The sequence below is a fragment of the Nesoenas mayeri genome (genome assembly GCF_963082525.1).
Source record: "Nesoenas mayeri genome assembly, chromosome: Z".
NCBI classification, from domain to species: domain Eukaryota; kingdom Metazoa; phylum Chordata; class Aves; order Columbiformes; family Columbidae; genus Nesoenas; species Nesoenas mayeri.
Window position 1 is genome coordinate 1940919 of NC_137542.1, and position 21507 is coordinate 1962425.

The 21507-nt window shown below is 41.5% G+C and overlaps 1 protein-coding gene across 1 annotated transcript in view; it reads left to right on the forward strand.

The window, feature by feature from the left end:
- ARB2A (ARB2 cotranscriptional regulator A) overlaps nucleotides 1-21507 on the forward strand; it is a 262424-nt gene that overhangs the window by 136183 nt on the left and 104734 nt on the right. Inside the window, exon 8 of the mRNA XM_080362398.1 lies at nucleotides 12438-12557. Coding sequence (XP_080218524.1) covers nucleotides 12438-12557 — 120 coding nt within the window. The remainder of the gene's footprint in view (nucleotides 1-12437; nucleotides 12558-21507) is intronic.

Genomic DNA, 21507 nt, shown 5'->3' on the forward strand with positions numbered 1-21507 from the left:
GACAGCCGACATCACTGTGGTCTTCACCGTGGGCTGCTGAGGAACCTCTGCTCCGACACCTGGAGCACCTTCTTCATCCTTCTTAACTGGCCTTGGTGCCTGCTGAGTTGTTCCTTTCACATATTCTCCCTCCTCTGCGCAGCTCGTTTACCATTTGTTAACTAGGTTATCCCGGAGATGCCACCACCGTCACTGATGGGCTCAGCCTTTGCTTGCAGTGCTGGCTCTGGCTTGGAGATGGCTGGAGCTGGCTCCATCTGTCATGGTGGAAGCTTCTGACATCTTCTCACAAAGCCACCCCTGCTACCAAAACCTTGCCACGCAAACCCAACAGAGGGGGTCGTGTTACTTCCTCACTCTCTTTTCCTTGAGGTCTTGATTATCGTTTCTGTTATTACATGTACCTTAATGAGCACACTGCTGGCTTCTCCCCTTTCACATCCTGCTTTGGCCACACACTCAAAGTTATTTCTCCCCTCCCGGACGGCAAGAGGTAACAAACCTCACAGAAGAAAGACCTGAGATACTAAGCAGGGGGAGGTGCTCAATCAATAAGACTTTTATCTTTTCCTGATAAACTTTACTGCCTTTGCATCATCATTGATGGGCACACTGTATGTTTTTTTTCCCAGAGAGGCTCTGGTAATGGGTTGGCACAGCAAACCCCAGCAAACGGCTGAAATGGAATTTAGCATTTATCAAGTAAATACAGGAGGGCTTTTGTTAGGGGTGTTATCTCTTTTCATCCTGATGTAATGTTTTATAGCAAACTCATTCAAACTTTGATGAGAATTGTTGGAGGACCAATCTACAAGACAGATAATATGCGTGTGTTGTGGTGCAGAGGAGTTTAACAAAAGACACTTGAGGAGTGGAATTATTTTTCATTAAAGCACAATAAGATCCAAGCCTCCAAAATAAGTCATGGTTCAAATGGGTGCAGGTTGCAGATGTTGAATCCAATTAATCCTTGTTTTAAAACACATCAAACAAATGTTGTTGGCTAAAAAAGGATTAAAATGGCATCAAGGACCGTGTATGACCAACAAAAGCTACATCCATTTGTTTTTTGAGGGTTTGTTTTTCTTATCCCACCCACCAGCAGGGACATCATCAGTTACATAGCCTGCAGAAGATATATATTATTCTCAGGATCTCCAGTTATCTCTGGAATTTGTGTTCCGTTATTGTTTGGTCTATAATCTCAATAAGACCCCCAATGTTCGGCCTGTGCCGCCTGAGTTAGAAGATTGCTCCCAATTTTCTAGTTAGGTCAACCAAAAAAATTAAGATATGATAGAAGGTCAGTGGAAGAAATTCATATCAAAACAACTGCTCACCATGTCATTATGACAACCTGCTGTAACAAATGTGCTTCTGTTTTAACTTATGACAATTAATTGCTAAAAGTAATTTAATCTGACAGTGACAAGATGTTCAAAGACTCATGAAGATGTCATAAAAGCGACCTTTCTGCCCATGTGCAACCAAAAGCCATTTTTAACAAGGAGCCTCAAAAACAGTACAACTTCTTTTGTACTTTGTTAATTAGTTATTGATTTGAAACAATGCTCTGCCAAATATTGTCAGATTAGCTAGACGCCAGCAAGGTCACGGTGTGACAGTCTAGTCCTGATAATCTTATGGTATATAAGAATTCTTTTTTTCTCTGAACCTTTTGTTCCGATATCCTGAGAATTACATTTCCTGACTTTAGCATTTGTGCTAATTTAAAATACAGCCAAGCTGTCTGTTATGTTGTTGGATGTTTTGAGTTGTTAAAAAATGACACCGCGTTAGAAGAAAATCTCTAGCAGTCTAATGTCTAATGGTCTTCGGCGGCGGCACCAACACCCCCACCAATCTGGGTGGAAAAGAGCCTGCTTTGGTAAAATGGTCAGCGCGAGGGAGTCGCGGTCCTGAGGTTGTTTGGCGTCTCATCAGGATTAAACATCATTTCCTAGCCTATGTTATTGTGAAGCAAAAATAACGGAGGTGGGTCTGGACAGGAAAGACTGAGAAGCAGAATTAAGGCTTGAATAGTTTGACATTCAACTTCAGACTATTAAAGCAAGAACTCACAAAAAAAAAACCCATAAATCTGAATTTTGGATTGTGTTTGTCATCTGTTTGGGTATTTATTTTGTAAGTGAAGGGCAGTTACTTCAAATGCAATTAATTAGGGTGTACTGCATATTAAGGCACTTCAGCAAATCTTTATAACTGTACATTAAATAAAGAGTGTATCAGTTTACTTAAAGCACTGACCACTTTGCTGTCTTTATTAGGAGAAATCAAATAGCTTTGAGCCTGTTAAATCTTTCTTCCACTTAAATAACTGCTCTTGAGTGTATCCAGTAAGTAGAGACAAAGACGTCAAGAAGAAAAATACAGGGTGAAGCTGTTCTATTTAGTTTAACCCGTGTAAGAGAGATAAACTCCGTACCAGAGGCTTTACAGCCTAGCTTTGTTCTGAAACCATAGCTGTTAATGAAAATACTAAGTTGTTGTTTCACTTAAATGTGTTGAAGTTCGTTAGATTCATTGTTTCCTGTGGTGGGGAAATCTGCATTTTTCTTGGCCTAAATGCTATTTTTCTTGCAATAGCATGGTTTAAAAAAAAAAAAAAAAAGAAGTCTGTTTCTCATTACAACATATAAACAGATTGAAAGAACTGGAAGGTAAAATAGTCCTTAAGTACTTTAGGAAATAGAAAAATAACACTTCTGCATGACTTCCATTAGGAGTTTTTGAATGTTTAGGTCGCATTCGTTTTGAAATAAGTTGGTTCTAGTGTTCAGAAAAAGGCGTATAATCATTTAAACAACCGCATGATCTCTGTTTGTGTCTTGTGAAGATAATTCTTTTTGCAGAAGTGTTGTATTCATTTTTATTTACATGCCCCCACAATTAAGATATTAATTGCCAGAAACGTGGCTGGTGCGGAAGACAGCTGCAAAAATACAACCTGATGGTCTGGTTTGGAAATGCTCTTTTATTCCCATAATTCGATCGGACCAAAGGCCATCTTTGGTGGTGTTTGTCAAGTTAGGCAGAACTGAAATTTAGTTTGGAAGAGAGAAAAGTGTGAGGAAACACACACACACACACACAAAGACACATCTAAAGTTTGGGGATCGCACCAGTATTGTTGTGCTGAAAAGTAAGCGCCCCAGTTTGTGGGGTTTTTTACCAGTTGGGGTCTCTTTGGCCAAACTGCTGCAGTTCTTTAACTCTGCAAGAATATGCAAGATACTGTGGTGGGAGCATCACAGCACATGTGTTTTCATGTGAATTTAACAGGTATTTGTCAATAGCCGTGACAGCACAGACAGCTCCGGTCTGATGAGTTTCCCCATGCAGGATTTACAAGACAATTTTCCAAAAGATGCTGCTTTACATCCAATCCTCCTTCACCTGGAACCCTGCGAGTTGTATGGAAATAGGGAAAAAAAAAAAAAAAAAAGGCAAAAAAGCAAAAACCCAAAAGTCTGTTAGAGAGCTCAAAGGGAAATTAGTTATTTTTTTTTCCAAAGGAAAACTTCCTTTGATTCATTTCCCGCCTTCCTCCTATTCTCTTCTCCTGCGCCTCTTTCCTCTCCGTGAGTCAGCAACGTTCTTGTCTTGTCCCCAGACTGAAAAAAGGCAAATGTCACGTTTGTGTTTATTTACATTCTTGTCTTAGTGATAAAACAGTTAGCTCAGGTGGCTTCAGCCACATCTGCCTATTTGGAAACAATATAAACAAAAAGGATACTGCAGATATTCGGGGGAAAGATGCATTTTGAAGGAAGGATTTTAACCATTTACCCTCCAGGTCAATATGGGACAACTGGCCACTAAAAAAGAAGAAAAAGGCAAAAAACACACCACCAGTCGTTTAAAATACCAACCTTCAAGCGTTTGCTGGAGATGATAATTAAGAGCCACTGAGAAACTGGTTTTGTGTGAATTTTTGTTCTTTTCGGTCTCCTTTCCTGCGCTTTACCAGCAGACGTTGGGTGGTGATGACAGGACATGCCAGTCTGCGGCATAAGTAATAACGGGAAAATCCAGACTGGAACAAAACCTGACAGAGTTGTCTCACCCCGGCTGACAAGCAGATACTTTAACCAGGGAGATGATGCTATAATAACTTTTGAGACTTAATTAATTTAAGCCTGAGATCTGGGTTTTGCTTTATAAACAGCAAAACCCTTCAAGTTACGAAGCGCCTTGAGTTTCCTAATTAAAAGCTGAAGAAATAGGGAGGGTGTTTGAACACAGCAGCATTGCAGCAGAAAATATTCACCGTGCAAGGCGGACGAGTCTTTGCTGCATTGAAGACAGAGCAAGGCAGGTAACATTTGCTGCTTGCTTTTGTTTGATTTTGCACAAATTTGCAGCCAAACTCATCTCGCTCGGCTTTCGGTTCAAATGGAAATGAGCCCACACCTGGAATCTTGTGTCCAGTTGTGGCCCCTCAGTTCCAGCAGGACAGGGAACTGCTGGAGAGAGTCCAGCGCAGCCACCAAGATGCTGAAGGGAGTGGAGCATCTCCCGTGTGAGGAAAGGCTGAGGGAGATGGGGCTCTGGAGCTGGACAAGAGGACACTGAGGGGTGACCCGTTCATGGGGATCAATATGGAAAGGGGCAGTGTCAGGAGGATGGAGCCAGGCTCTGCTGGTGACAACCAGTGACAGGACAAGGGGCAATGGGTTCAAACTGGAACACAGGAGGTTCCACTGAAAGAGGAGAAGCAACTTGTTGTGGTGAGGGTGTCAGAGCCTGGCCCAGGCTGCCCAGGGGGTTGTGGAGTCTCCTTCTGTGCAGACATTCCAACCCGCCTGGACACCTTCCTGTGTAACCTCATCTGGGTGTTCCTGCTCCATGGGGGGATTGCGCTGGATGAGCTTTACAGGGCCCTCCAACCCCTCACATCCTGGGATTCTGTGAGAACTGAGAAATTCCACCTGCAACACGAACCTTTTAAAAGACACTCCTATATTCTTGCAACATCTGTGCTGTGGGCACCGGCGACTTCAGTCCATCGTTTCAAGCCATTGTTTGCCTGTTGAAATATTGTAAAAGGTGTCTTGGAAACAGGTGCCACGGCCGGGAAGGTGGAAAGAGAGTTTTGATTTCCAAGTTCAACTTGTTACTCACTAAGCAGAGGTGGTTGGAGCACTTTGGAGGAGAAAGTACTTTTTGGGGTATTTTTAATCCAGAAGTAGCTGTAGGTTATTGGTCAAGAAATGTATTAGTTGAGGGGTTAGGTGGGAAAACTTTTCTAGCTTGGGGTTGCTTCATTTTTCTCTTGTGTGCGATAACACTGGGAATAAAGGGGAAAACGACTCCCTCCTGCGGGAGGTTGGGATCCCAGCTCCCCAGTTCCCACATAGATCTGGATTTTATCTCCCGACCATCACCAGGGACAGCACAGCTTGTGTCTGAGCTGGGAAAAGTGGGTAATCTCGGATGGTAGTTGTGGTGGGATCTGCGGGAGGAGACAACATATGAAACATAAAAACCCAACTAGGCAGAGTCAGTCCTGTGTTAGCCAAAACTTGCCGTTTTAAACCTAATCTCGGCAGTCGCGCCGTATCTGAGCCTTATCCCAAGCCCTTCATCCCCTTTGCACCAATTGTGACAATTGAAATATTGTCTCAGTCTGCCAAATGCACTTTTGTCTTGCGTCTTTTATTTGGCTATTAGATATTGCACGTTTCGTGTAAAACTTACTCGTCCAGCAGATTTGTCAAGATTCCATGCTTTTCTGATAAATTGTCATTGAGTTTTAAGGATGGGGCTACTCTCTAACTTAACACGATGTGTATTTAACTGCCATGTGTAAGACTTCTGGTCTTCCTTTCTCCCGATGACTGCATACCCACAACATCTTCATTACTAGGGCTTCACAGGCAATATTGGGAACGCTTCCATCACTGGACCAATTCACAAATGAAACAGGCACAAGAAATTACACAGAATTGCCTCAAATAGATCTGGGAATAAGGCACAGATCCGTAATATGAAAAATGCTACCTTAAGCTACTTTGCCATATTGCTTTCTGAAGGCATGTGCCAACTAATAACCTTGGCTGTGCTGTTTATATCTGCAGCTCCACAAATGACCAGACTTCTAGCTATTTTGATACCTGGTCTCTCTTTCTGTTTGAAAAGCAGCTGCTACCTACTGCCCGAGTTGATGTCTTGCCCCCATCTCAGGTGATGCCCTTAAAAAGACAATATAGTCAATTATTCCCTTGAGATAAGTGGAAGAGGTTGGCGTTTTTACATGCGAAGGCTCTTGGTTAATCCCTGATAAATTAATAAATTAGGAAAAACACAGTGTGACTGTTTCTGAATGCATGTGAACACAGTTGCTGAATAAAACAAAGTAACGCACCAAAAATGCATTTACGTAGTTTTAGTGCTGGGCCTTTGCACATTCAATGTTCTGTGTTTCCTACACGGTGACCATGAACCTGCTCTGCCACCTACACAACTGATCAAGTCCTGCTGGGTGGTGGTGGTTTAATGTGGCCAGGTCCACAGATAAAATCTATACGGAACCCATAAGAGGAGATAAATGTGTCCTCCATTCCAACTTTGGAGAGCCAAGCATCAGTCGTCTGTCATTTTATCTCTTCCCCTCATTTTCTCTCCTTTCCATTTGACTAAGGGCGCAGCAACTAAATTAACTCAGTCTTCGTTATCCTTTCTTCCCGCCGCTCCCAGCAAGACCTGCTAAACTCAATTTCAGTGCATGTTGTCAGGTTTAAGATTTGATACAAATTTCCCTGTGCTGTCTCTTGTACCCCTGTGTCTTCGACCTCATTCACGACCACTTTACTGCTGAGATGCTCTTGATGTCATTACCCTTGTCTTTTCTCTTCTGCAGCCTATTTTCGTCTTGTTTCGTACAGCTGGACTCACCCCAGCATCCATTGCCATCCCTCCCGAAAATCCAGTTATTTAAGAGGAAAATATCTCTGCTTCCAGTTTTTTCCTGGTTTTGCTTTCTGTCCTTTCCTTACTTTCACTTCTCTGGTTGTAATACCACAGCTCTTGCCTTTGAGGAAGAAATCACACCTTGGCTGGTTTTTTTGGCTTCCATTCCAGCTTTCTTGCCTTTCAGAGCCTCCTAAATGTTGTCCTGCACTGGGGCTTTGGAGCCACTTTGGTGATAATAAACCATCGTGCAGTTTCATTGTGTTCCGTCATCTGTAACGTGGATTAAAAACTTCCCCATTCGTTTTTCTTCAGCATTTGCCACCCGTGCCTTCTGGCTTCTATATACATGCACATACATATATAAACTTGATTTTGGAAGTCTTGCTTTCTGAAGAATGTTTCCACTGAAATCCATTTAATTTTTGCTGGGTCCGTCATCCAAGAGTGCTGCAAAATGTGATGCTGGCGTGAGTCAGGTTATGATAATGAGGAATTGTATAGCAGCAGGGAACAAACTGTATCCCTTCACCATTTATTTCAGATCTCCAAACATACGATTTTCTCTTAAAAGAGCAAGATTCTTGTACAGAAGATATGTATTTTATTGTGCAGAAGGTACCAGTGTTAGCCAGTTGCCACTGAAAACGTCTCCAGGGAAGGATGGGAAATGAGACCTGAACTTTCTCCATCTCTCCCAACCAACCTGCGGTTCTGTTCTCCCATATTTAACACATGTACCATACTTGTTTACAGTAGCTCATCAAGCTAGAAGAAGAAATTGTTTTGCTGTGATAAGCGGTAATTATAGAAACCAACTTCAAGTAAATTGTTAAAAAGCTATTCAGTTGTATGGCATATTTCCCTATTTGTATGCATTTCACTCTTCACTTGTCGCAAAAAAAAAAAAAAAAAAAGTGATTCCAACTCCTTGATTTAAAAAAAGATAAATCACAAAGCAAAGGCAGAGAACTGTCATCGGAGCTTAAAATTAATTTGATTTTCTTGAGTTGATTTTTTTTTGAGTTTTGATGAATTAGAAGTTTGAGATAGAATGCGAGCTGCTCTGCCCAAGTAAAGTCTGTATTGGTACAAGGCCTCCAGCTCTTATCCGATCCGTAACTTTCCAGCAACAGGTTACTTTTTTTTTAAAAGAAAAAGAAAAAAAAATAAGTAAAATTTGGCATTGAAACAGGAAATATGTGAACCTGTCACAGTAAGCAGTCTCAAAGGGCAAGCTGCTTTGCAGGAGCTAATTAACCTTAGGAAATAATTACACAAATATGCAAATATTGTTTAGATAATTCCATGTGTTATCAACTCAGGTAGTCCATCATAACTGCAGACCTTGCAATGTCTAGGTGTTAGAATCTGGCGTAGTTGATAAGGCTTCGGTAGCTGCGTCACTTCAGCTTGGTATTTAACAATTAATGACTGTGATAGTACATTGGTAAATTCAACCTGATTTTTGAATGCAACAGAACGGAGTGCAGCATTCACTGTGTGCACACTGCTTATCTGCGTATTCCTAATGGCTCCAGCCATTAAAATGTTATATACCTCTCAACTCCAAACACGAGCAATATCGGAAAAAGTGACAGACCGAAATCAGTGCTCTCTCACTCCATTTCTTTGCACAATGGATGGCCCAAGAATTTTCCCCGCAATCTGTTTTGAGTTTTCTGGGGCTTAAAAACTATTACGGGGATAATTTTAAATCCACAAACTGGTTTTCTCAAAGCCTATTATTAAAGCAAGGTGAGGAGCAGCATCTTACACAAACGTGTTTCTGTTGGCGTTGCACAGACCCCAAAACAAAATAGCCATGAACTGCTCTCGTTGGTATCAGGTCAAAATCCAGGTCATAATATTTGCGTAGGCTGTACCGTTAAACAATTTGATTAAACTTTTGATATTAAAATGAAAATCTCTATATTAACCATTTTTGAGCAATCGCCATCTCGGTGTAAATAAGGGAGGTATTTTAGCACTAGTAAAAGGAATCAGTTCTTAAACCAGTATTTGTCGATACTCATCCCTTCCACACAAAATAAGATTTCATTTTACTTGCAGACTCTTGGTGATCATTTCTCAATCAACAGTAATATGCCCATATTTTTTATTAGCCACGTGCAGCTGTCATTAACTAAATCAGAACACTGTACTTACATCCTATAGTACTTTTATGGATGCCTCTTCTATAGAATGTTCCAGAAACATGTGCCTCCTGCCATTCAGGAAAAGGAATAAACACCACATCAGTGATCTAAAATTCCTCAACAATACCTGTGTTAAATTATTTTAATCACCTTTATCTCCCAGGCAATCTCCAGTGGGATTTGCTGCATGCAAGTATGACAGGTGTTCAATACCTGGTAGTCTCTGCTGCATTGGTGGTCACTGGTGGCAAGCGAGGTATATTTGCTCTTATTTTTATTGGCAAAAATAACTAAAATACAACAGTTATTAGCCAAAAGGCACACACCTTTTCATTATTGTGAATGTTAGTGAATTAAAGCGTAATTGCATTAAAAACAGAGACAGGAGCTGAGGTGCAAGTTGAGTCAGGAGGTTTGCAGCCTTTTTTGGATTATCTTGCACTGGTTAAGCATCGCCTCTTCACATAACACAGTTCTTTTATTTATTTCTTTTATTTCTAATGATATATATTGCGGGGGGGGGGGGGGGCAGATTTTCACAGGGATGGAGACACACACCTATGGCTTCCATACCTCTGAAAAATCAGGCCGCTTATTTATACACAGACTCACCGGTTACAGATGACCAACGTTCAGCGGCTGGAAATTTAAGTTCAGCTGCCTTTGGAGGTCCATAGCTTGATTTCTCCATTCCTTTCTATACAATCATATAGATATTTTCGTAAAGCATGACCATGAGGTGGTATATAAGCGCGTCGTATTTCGCTGCAGTGAAAAGAAGTAAAGCAACAGCTGCCCAAAACCGTCACCTTTCGCACCAAAACTGCAGCATCCAGCCCCGTAATTCAACCCGGGCCAGGCGAGGAGGTTAATCCCCGGGTCCTCGTGGACTTGGCACGATTCAAAACCCTAAAACCACCACATTTTGTGGCCCCCGCTCCCACAACCAGATGTTTCTTGTACGGACACGGTGCCAGTTTGTTCTGTCCGGGTTGTTTAAAATACGGGGTTGTAACGAGGGGGAAAAATAAGCAGATGCTCTGAAGATAGAGCTTTTCTTCTAAACATACGTGGCTCCCCCAAACTCCTTCTCGCACATATGCGCATTTCTTACCTTCTTTAGGGTCTGGCACAGTATGTACAGCAAAACGCTTTATCCTGACATTTTATGGGTTGTTTTGTGTTTTTTTTCCCACCGGTAACAAAGGAAACTGTAGTTACGTTCTACATCTAACTCGTTATAGTTCATTTCTTTCTGCTTTATAAAATCCTATTGAATCTTTGTACCAGACCGTGAAGCCGTGCAGTTAATGATTGGGTTTACTGGACTGCTGGTGATGCTTTGGTTGGTGGAATCCTTTTCGGGCTGGATTTCTGAGTCCTTCCTAAGATTCTTGCTGCTATCTTACTCTTGTAGAAGCCCTAAAACTGTGTGATTTTCCCACCAGCGTGTAGAATGATAGATACGGAACACCTGAAAACACAATGTTATCCAGAACCAACCTCTTCTTTTTGTTAGAGGGTTATATACCCATTCAGTAATTACTGTCATGAGAATTAATGGTAACATTATTATTTAAAAACAAATATCTCTTTTGTATTAAACTAAAATAAATATTTTAGTTAAACTAGTCCTTTAAAAGCTCGCAGTGTTTTAAGGTGTTTTTACCATATGGCTCATAATTAGAGTATATCGTTTTCCATAGGAAACCCCAGTTCAAGTTGTCCTTCAGCTTTCTTTTAATAACTGGTCTGTCAATCATATTTTCTTTATAAAAATCCCTTTGAAAAACTTCCCTCTTTCCTCACAAAGGGAGAAGGTCTTTACCTCCTCTACCTATCTCTGCAATCAAATTTCAAAACAGGGAAATGAAAGGAAATAAGCTCTTTCGCACACTGAGGTGCTTTGCAGCAGTTGATACATAATTAGTTAAAACTATGTCCTGTCATAGCCCATCAAGAGCAGAATGTGTCCGAGATTATGAAGAATATATTCAGTACTTCTTGGCAAATTTGATAAATATGTTCCATCATTGCTACCTTAACAAAATATATATATATATATATATGAATGAAAGCACATAATTGTTTTAAAAGCTTTGAGTCCAGTTCCATATTTGTAGCCATCCCACTTCTATTTAGGAAACGGGGCATGAGAATAGAAGTAAAAGCCTAAATCCACCGTGTTATTCTGTTGTTTGTCTTGCATTGATTTTAGATACTCATAAGAGCTTAAATTCTCGAAACTGAGTTTTGGAATGGGACTAAGACCTAAATCTCTTCGGCTTTCATGGTAAAGTTCATACTATGTCATCAGCATCTTCTGATTCTCGGTGGCTTTTGATGAGTTGTGCTTTATTTTCCCCGAGGAACTGAGGCTGTGCCTGAGTCACCTTGGGGTATGAAGCTGTTGGTGGAGCAGAGAAAAGGGGGAAGGATGCACGTTTTAGGAAATGATGTGGCCTTGGCTGATGGGCTCTTTCTGTGCTCTTACTCTTGTCACCTGAGACTAGATTGGTGGGTAGTTATGACATGGAAAACCTGAGAAATAAGTAAAATATAGAGGGGTACAGGGCTTTCTGAGAGCATCTAAGTTAGAGGTGGGAGTGCACAGCTCTAACAGAGTGCACTAAAATCAGTGTGAATCACTCCAGTGTCTCTTACACAGACTGGTGTTCACAAATCCTGGTTCAACAATAAGAAAAAGCACTCTCCTAACTAGCAGAGACTCCAAAGTAATGGCTGATGTGTTAGCAGTCACGAGGTGTTTTATCTGTGCTGAGTCTCGTGGTCTGCAGCTGCAAAAAGTAGCATTTAAAAGAGTAGTTGCAAATGCAACCATTTTAATCTTTGGCAGATTTCTGCTGGCCCATAATATGAAGAAATTGTAAAGACTGAAATTATATTTATATTGTTCCTAGTTGTTTGTATTTGTTTTATCAGGCTAAGGCTTAACCACTTTAAACAAACCATCAGCAAACAAACAGTTGACAAAGAGTTGTCAAAAGAATGAAAATCAGAGCAGTGTCTCATAATTTCTTTGAATGCCTCTGTTTAGCTGAATTGCCATCATGGTATTTAGACAAAATTTTGCAGATGCATAATTTTTGTTGTATTTATTAAAATAAGACACAAAAAAAGCAACAGTTTTGCTGCCTTTAAATTGCAATCCTAAATTTCCTTCATTTAGACAAATGAATCTCTTCTTTCTTTTTTTGACACTGGAATATATTCATTTGAGGTTTGTTTTAACAAAACATTTTAACATATAGGAAGACGTTGCTTTTTAGGCAGAATTGCCAGTTTTTAGAAGGTAATTGTCACAAACATAATTTCTTTCTGCAGGATAATGGATCTCCCGAAGAACACGCAATTTATGTTTGGGACCATTTTATTTCCCAGTCGGCTGCAGAGAACGTGTTTTTTGTTGCTCACAGCTACGGTGGACTCGCCTTTGTGGAGTTGGTAAGTGTGACTTCTCCATTGCCTTCTTTCCTCAACTCTGTCACAGATTTTCTAAATTCTTTGCGATCACCTTCTTGAAAGCAGTGATTTTGGAACAACTTCAAAGCAATAGGCAGATAAGGATCCATGAGGGTTTCTTTGCAACTGGAAGGTCACTATATTTTCCTCTGTTGTTGGGTTAGACAATAAGGTCCAGACAAACTGGATCCTCCCTGTCCATGCCATGGAACACTTTTAAAGTGAAGTCGCTATTAAAAAAGTTGACCTTCTTGTCTGCGGATTGGAACCGAACGTGAGGGGAGATGTGAGGGTTTTACCCAGTTTTGCAGTTTCACAGATCACAGAATTGACAGGGTTGGAAAAGACCTCAGAGATCATCCAGTCCAACCCTTGGTCAAACTCCAGTCCATTGACCAGATCATGGCACTAAGTGCCATGTCCAATCTCAGTTTAAAAACCTCCAGGGCCGGTGAGTCCAGCACCTCCCTGGGCAGCCATTCCAATGCCTGACCACTCTCTGCACAGAATTGCTTTCTAATCTCCAGCCTCAATTTCCCCTGGCAGAGTTGAAGCCCATGGCCCCTTGTCCTATTGCTGATGCCTGGGAGAAGAGCCCAGTCCCCACCTGGCTAGAACTGCCCTTCAGGTAGTTCTAGAGAGTGCTGAGCTCAGCTCTGAGCCTCCTCTTCTCCAGACTAAACAAGCCCAGCTCCCTCAGCCTCTCCCCATAGGGCTTGTGTTCAAGTCCCTTCCCCAGTCTTGTTGCTCTTGTTTTTCCACAAAGGCCTGCAGAAGTTGCCAGAAAGACTTTTTTGTGGCGTTTTTTAGGCTCTAGATAAACCCTGCAGTGATAGAAGGTGGGGAGGACTCTGTTCACTCCATCTGGTATATGAAGAAGTTGCTTGTTGGACTTGTACTACCTGTCTTTGAACCACAATATTGAACTCGTCTATGCCACTGGTGTAGAACAGCATAGCTAAAGTCTTCTCACTTAGTTGTGAAATGCTGGAATAATCAGGACGTGTTTTTTGAAAGAAAACTTAAAAAACAAACAAACCAACAAAAATCTCTGTTTATTGCGAAAATATAAGTTGCGGAATATTGCAAATTATTTTATAGACACAGGTACCAGAAGACATATATGTACATTTTCTATCTATAACCTATTAGTTTAGTCTAACTGGAACTTGGTGAAAGTGGTTCCTGCCTGAAAGTGAGATAAACGCCTCAGTTAAGAAAAAACATTTATGAGTGTTTTGATTTTAGTCTTGTGCTGCTCTAGGTAGCAAGAAGAATCCAGAGCAATGCCACTTGTATTATTTTAAGAATGTAAGATTTTCATTAACCCTTTCCATTTGTAGAAATGGAGGCCATTGCTTTTGCCTGTGCTTCCTGATGAGTGTTCTTAAAATGTGTATGATGTGTACAGGTTTCAGACTTGAGAACAGTTCAGCTGGTCGCTTTCCACCAGTAATTTATTACCAGGTCAATAAATAGTCTCAAAACTACATTTTTAAGAGACCAAATGAGTGAAGACTAAGAATTCCTTCTCTAACAGCTTTGGGCAGGCAGCGGGTTGTGCTTCACGTGCCCGTTGTTCCTTGAGCATCTCTTTGCTCTCTTGAGCTGTGGTTTCTGTCGCTCTGTCACTCTGCTGTGCCTCGTCTGTTCCAAACCAAAGCAGCACCAGAATTTCCATAGGTTTTGTAAAACCACGTTGATTGGGTCGCCGGGTGCCTGCAGATACATACGCTTAGCACAGGGTGGGAATAAAAACCAACGGGAGACCTTTTTCAGTGTTTCCTAAACCAAGCGCCTACTCAAAGGAGACTTGGAGAGTTCTTCCATCAGATCTCAGTCGATGGCTTGAGGTGGCGTGAGTGACAGATGACCAACGCGTCATTCCCATTTTCCCCGTTCCTCTTGTCGCGCTGGTGGATATTTCTTCGCTTTTGTTCTACTTCTAATACGAGGCGCGCAGATGTTTCAGAACAAGACCCGGCTTCTGACCTCGGGGCTTCCAGGGTCAGGGTGCTCAGGGCCTGTGAAATCATCACAAGCTGAGCTGAAGTTTTCATCCATCGCAGGAAGGGACCAGTAAGAAGTTAAAAAGGGGCTTTGTCAGAGAGACAAGATGGTCTCAGTCAGGGTCGGCTTCTCTAGTCTGCCGTCTCTGCAGGAGGTGCATGCCTGAGAGGAAGAATATCATATATAACCATTGGCACGTCGCATATCTGTCATGCAAAACTAGGCCTGAGAAGTATATTTAATGTAGCCCAATTGCTTTGTAAGAAATCAAAGGATACTGACACCTGGTTTTGGTAGAGGTGGTTTGATATCTGAGCTCCGCTGAAAGCAATTTAATTAAATAACGCGTACATTGAAGCAGGTATCAATAAGTAAACCCTTAAGTATTTTATCACAGTATTAATTGCGAGATTTTATTTCATTATAATATCCTTTCTCTTCAACTTTATATCCATATGGCACTTGGTAATTGCAAAGAGCTCGAAAAAAAAAGAAACAGAGCAGCTGATGGGCAATTACTGTCTTATGACAAATACACATTCGATCACTTTCCTGCTTCGTGTGGGGGAGATGATGAGGGTGATAGAGCAGCTACACCATATAGCAACTGTGCCACCTCTACACTTGCTATGGAAGAATTTTGGGTCGACTGATTCGTAAAACCGTGGGTTACAGCGGTGATGGAAACCTGTTGTGCAGCTGCTCCTTTCTGCATCCGTGCCCCTTGCAGGAGAGCAGTGTGAAGCATGTGGCTTTAATTTGGAGAGAAGGTTTCTGCCTGGGCCCTCTGCAATTTGTTATGCCTGCCGGGAAAATAAAAGAAAACAAGCCAAAAAGTCCGAAATTCATTGGCATTTTTTTAATTAATACCTTTTAAATTCACATTGAGTGTTCAGCGCTGCCAGGTCCATCCTGATCGTGTCAGTGTGTGACCCGACAAAAATCTGATGTTGAGCAAATACTTGTTCGTGGTCGTTTGTCCCATCACATACATCACACGGTGCTGCGTTTTAGTGAGAAACTCAAAACAGAGCAAAATAAAACCGTCGCATGTGAAATTGGTACAAACATTTCTGTTTGCAAACCCTCGGTGGTCAAACCTGGTCTTGGTTCCAAATTCCACCTCACCGTGAAAACCAAGCTGTGGTTTGGAAGTATTTCATTAAGCAAACCAGTAAAACTCGGCTGTGGTTTTCAAATACATGCCACAGTATCTGACATTTTTATTGGTCTTTGCAGCTTTTTAATCTACGTTTTTGCGTGTCTGTGATTGCGAAATGTTCAGAAAAACAGGGTGAGTCTGTAATATCGTGCTTGAATGTGCAGAAACTGTTACCCGGTTACTGCAGCTCAAGCACACAATTTCTGTACCTTGCTGGGTCATAGATTACTAGGGGAATAATTGAAAGTGATTGAAGGTGTGTGGGAAGTAAAGTTCCAGCAATAAATGCAATTAGTTGTATTGTTTATGGCTTGAATTACAAATGCTAATCATAAACCATATGCTAAAATGTATCTTAATATTTACTGATTAAAACTTTGTGTAATTGTGGTTTGAAATTAAATGTGCGTCTAATAATATCTGCAAGTAAATTACTTTTTGGATACACAGCACTGAAAGTAATTGTTGGGTCACTGTGCTCTGCTAATTACTGATTTTGGAAAACTCAAGCCATGATTCATGAACACATCTCAGCTTCTTATTTCTGTTAATCCCTTACACAGTGTAGTCGGGGATTTATTTTCAGAAGCATCTTGTTGTAGTTGACAGTAAATTGTGGAATTTTCCCAGCTCCTAGCTTACAATCATTTTATGAAATTTAACTGAAAGTGAAAATTTCAAGTCGATGGAGTCAATTTTATATTTAGTTTACAGAAAATAAGTTTCTGGTACAACGCCTCCTTTGAGTTTTTCTGCCAAATTTTGTGGGTTTACAATTATTTTGCTTTAAAAAGAATGTTTTCCCTTGTTTTCCTGCATAAAAGACCATCACAGGAGAGAAGATACATTATGCCCTAGTGCACGCTGGTGTCTAATTACAGCATCAGGACTGGGCTGTACATATAGGGGACAGAAAGGGTGGCCCTCGGATGCTGTGGGACATGTAAAACCAGCCATGTCCATCACTGCATAAAAAACAAACCATGACAACCCCTCATTTCAGAATCATGAGAAGAATTGTTAAATCTTAAGCTTTCAAAATTGTCAATTAGGTACTCAGTATCCAGAGATTTAAACCGAGTAAAAAGTTTTTGTGGAAGATTTCTCATTTGCCTGCTATATTCCTGAGACTTTACATTTTCAAGGTTTTTCTCAGCACCTTATGAACCAAAGGCGTAGCTCTTTTTTTTTGTTTTAATTTTAGTTAAATAATGTATTTTAAAGGAAAAAAAAAAGCACCAAATATCATGGGGATCATGATGACATTGTGAGACTCGGTAGTGGTATCTCACACTGCTGTAAAGATACCAAATGGACGGGGCAATGTGATGTAATTAAATCAGGAGAAGGAAAGTAAGTTCATCGTCTTTGAGCAGACAAGAAGCTATTCATTATGGTCGTGGCTGGCTAACACGTTGGATGTGTATATTGACCATTTTCACATTTATATAGACATAGGTAAAACTGTGAGTGCATTTTTAGGTAGCTTTGTTAAAATGAGAGCCCTTAAAACTCACTGTTTGAATTACTGTGTCCACTGTAGAATCCTAATTCCATCAAAATCAGCGAGGTTTGCCCGTTTGAAATCATTTTAGGTCCATCATTTTGAGGTACATTCTGCGATAGGCTGTCGCTTCATTTTGTTGTATTGGGCTGAGCGCGGCGAGGACCTGACCCTGGCTGGAGCTGAAAGGTATAATAATAATAATAATAATAATAATAATAATAATAATAAATAACAGTAATAATGACAATTATAAACGGGCACCTGCTGAGCTACCTGGGACTCTCCGTGGCCACATCAGTACTCTGGCACAGGCAAAATTCAATTCAAGAGCCTTAATGACTGCACTGTGAACCTGTCATTAGCTTTTCATTAATTTAATTTCCTGAAATTTCATATTGAAAGGTTTGTTATAGTTGGTTTTTTATTTATGTGTGTGCTTATATAAATATATCTGTCTGCTTTTTTTTATATTTGGCTCAAGAATTGATAAGCGTAGAGCGGGTGCTGTGAATAGGCAACTCTTAATTCCCCTGGATGATGTATAATATTAAATCGAAATAGATCTCTTGGTATTTGGCAGGAATAACAGAAGGTCTGTGAGGGTTGTAGGAAGCATAGGAGGAGAGCTGAGAAGCAAAACACCTCGGTGACCAAGACCCATATTGTGAAGAAACAAAGCAAAACATCTCTGTGCTTCGTGGTTTGGATAGATCATCTCACCCAGCTCTACCTGTTCTAGGTCTCACCTTCTTATATGTTGTACACTCACATTAGCATCTCTTGATAGGTCTGAGTTAGGGAGGGACACTCCGAAAAATAAAGGCAAAGCCAGGATCTTAATTCCGTTTGGTTATTTATTTCAGCTGCACTTTGTTGTGCTTCTTGGAAAAAAAATGCTCGTTCATCTGGAAAAGGTCAAACGAGAAATGAGGGTGGACAAGAGGAGCTAATGGAGAACCAGCAGTGGGTTGTGTAAAGTGGATTGGACATGACTGGGGCCACCAGCCCAGGGGCAAATTTCTTTTAGTATTTCTGTTACCGACATGGGCACACAGAGTAACTGCGCGCTAACGAAACCAGCTTCTGGCATGAAGTGGTGAAGACACCGCTGTCATGCAGAAGCAGAATTTCTCCAGCAGTAGAAATTGAAGGAAATAATACAAACTTTGGGATGCTTAAGCATTGACTGGCCAGTCATTTGTGTATGGAGAGTGATCCCATCAACACGAAGCAGCAGGGATGGAGAAGCCCTTGGACATGTGGCTTCATCACCAATGGCTGGAAGCGAGTGGCCAAATCAAAGATGATTAAGGGAGTGGAGCACCTCCCTTATGAAGAAAGGCTGAGGGAGCTGGGTCTCTAGTTTGGAGAAGAGGAGACTGAGGGGTGACCTTATTAATGTTTATAAATATATAAAGGGTGAGTGCCACGAGGATGGAGCCAGGCTCTTCTCGTTGGCAAACAATGATAGGACAAGGGGCAATGGGATCAAGCTGGAACACAAGAGGTTCCACTTAAATTTGAGAAAAAACTTCTTCTCAGTAAGGGTGACAGAGCACTGAACAGGCTGCCCAGGGGGGTTGTGGAGTCTCCTTCTCTGGAGACATTCAAGACCCACCTGGACATGTTCCTGTGTGACCTCACCTGGGCGTTCCTGCTCCGGCAGGGGGATTGGACTGGATGATCTTTTGAGGTCCCTTCCAATCCCAAACATACTGTGATATTGTGATACTGTGTAATGTGACAAAGGAACCAAACACAATCCTGTGATTTGCTCGCTCTTCGCGTCCCAGGGAGGGAAACACAAATGCCAGCCAGCATGCTGGTGAGGTTAATCTGAGATAATTTGAGACATTTGGGAAGATTAGCTCAGTCTGGGAGAGGTATGGGAAGAGGTGACAGTTCACCCGGAGCGATGGAGAGCTGGCGTTACTAGGAATGATGGAGGAGACGCGGACGTGCCATGATGTGGTGCCACGTGGACGTGTCCTACTTGCCGTGAGCACCAGAATCAACACAGCCCTAGGAACAGTACTCACACCCTCCAGGCTTAATAACCTTAGTAAGACCTGTGTAATCTGCTAATGCTCTTACATTAATTTTGGTGGCTATTGAAGAAAAAACAAAGTTTGACATCTATTCTGTACTTGCTGCAGAAGCAGAGTTTAAAGGAGCGCGGCTTGTCCAGCTTGGTGAAGGAGAGCTTAAAGGGATTGGTAGCACTCTGCAAATACATCGGGAGAGTAAACAGCGGGGAGGGAGAGCCGCATAAGCCCAAGAACAATATTGGCACAGGAACAAATGGATTAAAACTGGTCATGAATAAATTTAATGTGGAAGTAGGTTTCTCACCATTGGCACGTTTGGGGACCGGAGGGCTGGGGGAAAGCTCTGCCCAGCGTGACCCATGCATGGCGAGAGTTACGTAGGTCGTTGGCTGGGACCATCAGTCCTTGGTGTGGCCCAGGAGTCTGTGTTCTGGGAACACCAGTGTCTGCAGGTGCCTCTTTTCAGCTGTGAGCAATTGCACCCAATTTGGATTAATTTTTGTGTGTTTGGCGCCTCTCTGACTCCGGGCACACTCCACTGGAATCACTGAATTTGAACCAAAACCAGGTCAAACCCCAGGACACCTGTGTTTGTAAACAACTTTTTTCCCTCCTTACTTGTTTTTGGAAGTAGCGGACTCATTTTTGGTGATACTTTCTGAAATGCACAAGCTTCAGCTTGCGGTAAGAGGGTTCGCAGATCACACGATGACGGGTTGCAGCAGTAAGGAAATTAACTGACGGATTGAGCAAAAAATACTGAAGTATCTCAATAGTTGCCATTGCCTGCTATACTGGGAGCAACTTCTTGATCACATTTGGCTTTTAATCATATATACATACAAAAAGTATGTGTGTAGGTATATATATGCATGCACATATCATAGAACAGAATCACAGGATGGTTTGGGTTGAAGGGACATTAAAGCTCCCCCAGTTCCCCTGCCATGAGCAGGGACATCTTCACCAGCTCAGGTTGCTCAGAGCCCCATCCTGCCTGGCCTGGGATGTCTCCAGGGATGGTTCATCCACCACCTCTTTGGCCAACCTGGGACAGGCTCTCATCACCCTTACGGTAAACAATTTCACATATATACACATACATACTTATAATGCATCTATTGCCCATTTTAACACAGATTAGATAAAAATTTTAGGCCACCCTCAGCCTAAATAAATAAGCTGACAATTAGCATTGTTATTTCACGTGCTACCATTTATTCTTATTATCCATGGGCATTATGGTAGCAATCACATAGTAGTGCCTTGTCCTCGAGATCTTGCGTTCTGGAAGGATCATCTATCGGGAGGAGACAGAGGAAGGACGAACGATCACAAAGTAGTTCAGAGCACCACAGCTGCTTGTCCTTTTTCATGTTTTGGTGTTTTTAATTTAAATGAGGCATAGGCGTCCCCTTCCTCAGCCCCCTTGGTCTTGCTGCTAGTTGAGAGAAGACGCTGCAACCCAAGCCCGAGTGTTGGCCAATTCCAGAACAGGCTCAAGCTTTGAGTATCCATCCCTCCTTGTTATCTTGCTCCGGGTAACTTGCTCAGCCTCATTACTTTTTGTTTCCCCTTAATCATTTATGTAATATCTGGTGTTTCACTGAACTCAGCTCTGTGGCTGGCCACATGTATTCCCTTCCCTACTTCTTCCAAACTCAGAAGGACAACATATCATGGACTAGAACGATATACCAAGTAATAATCGCCGGCACCACCCATCACTACTTTATATTTCATCGGCACATTCATATTAATCTTCTAGCTTGACACCAAAGTTGGAATGCTATTTATAAAATGAACAGAGAACTGGAGATGGGTAAGTTAGGGTCACTTGGAAATACAGTTATTTCGAATAATATGTTTGCATCCTATAGGAGCTGGAGATAGGAGGCACAACACTTTCCACATTTCTTTGCAGACACTTTTCTAGAGCTGCATCATGTCACTAGTTGTATCTAATTTTTTTGCATTGTTTTAAATTCCATGCACAACACAGTGAACATTTATTTTTATATTTCGGTATGAAGAGCTTTCTGATCTTGAGTAATTGTTCTTGTACTTCCATCGCCTTGTTCACTTGTTGCCCAACTGTATATAACCAACTCTTCTCTTTTTTGTTATTTCTTTGTTCTTTGTGTTCCTTTCTGGATTAGGTACTATTTGTCAACATTTCTCTGGTAGTATGCTTAGAATTGAACT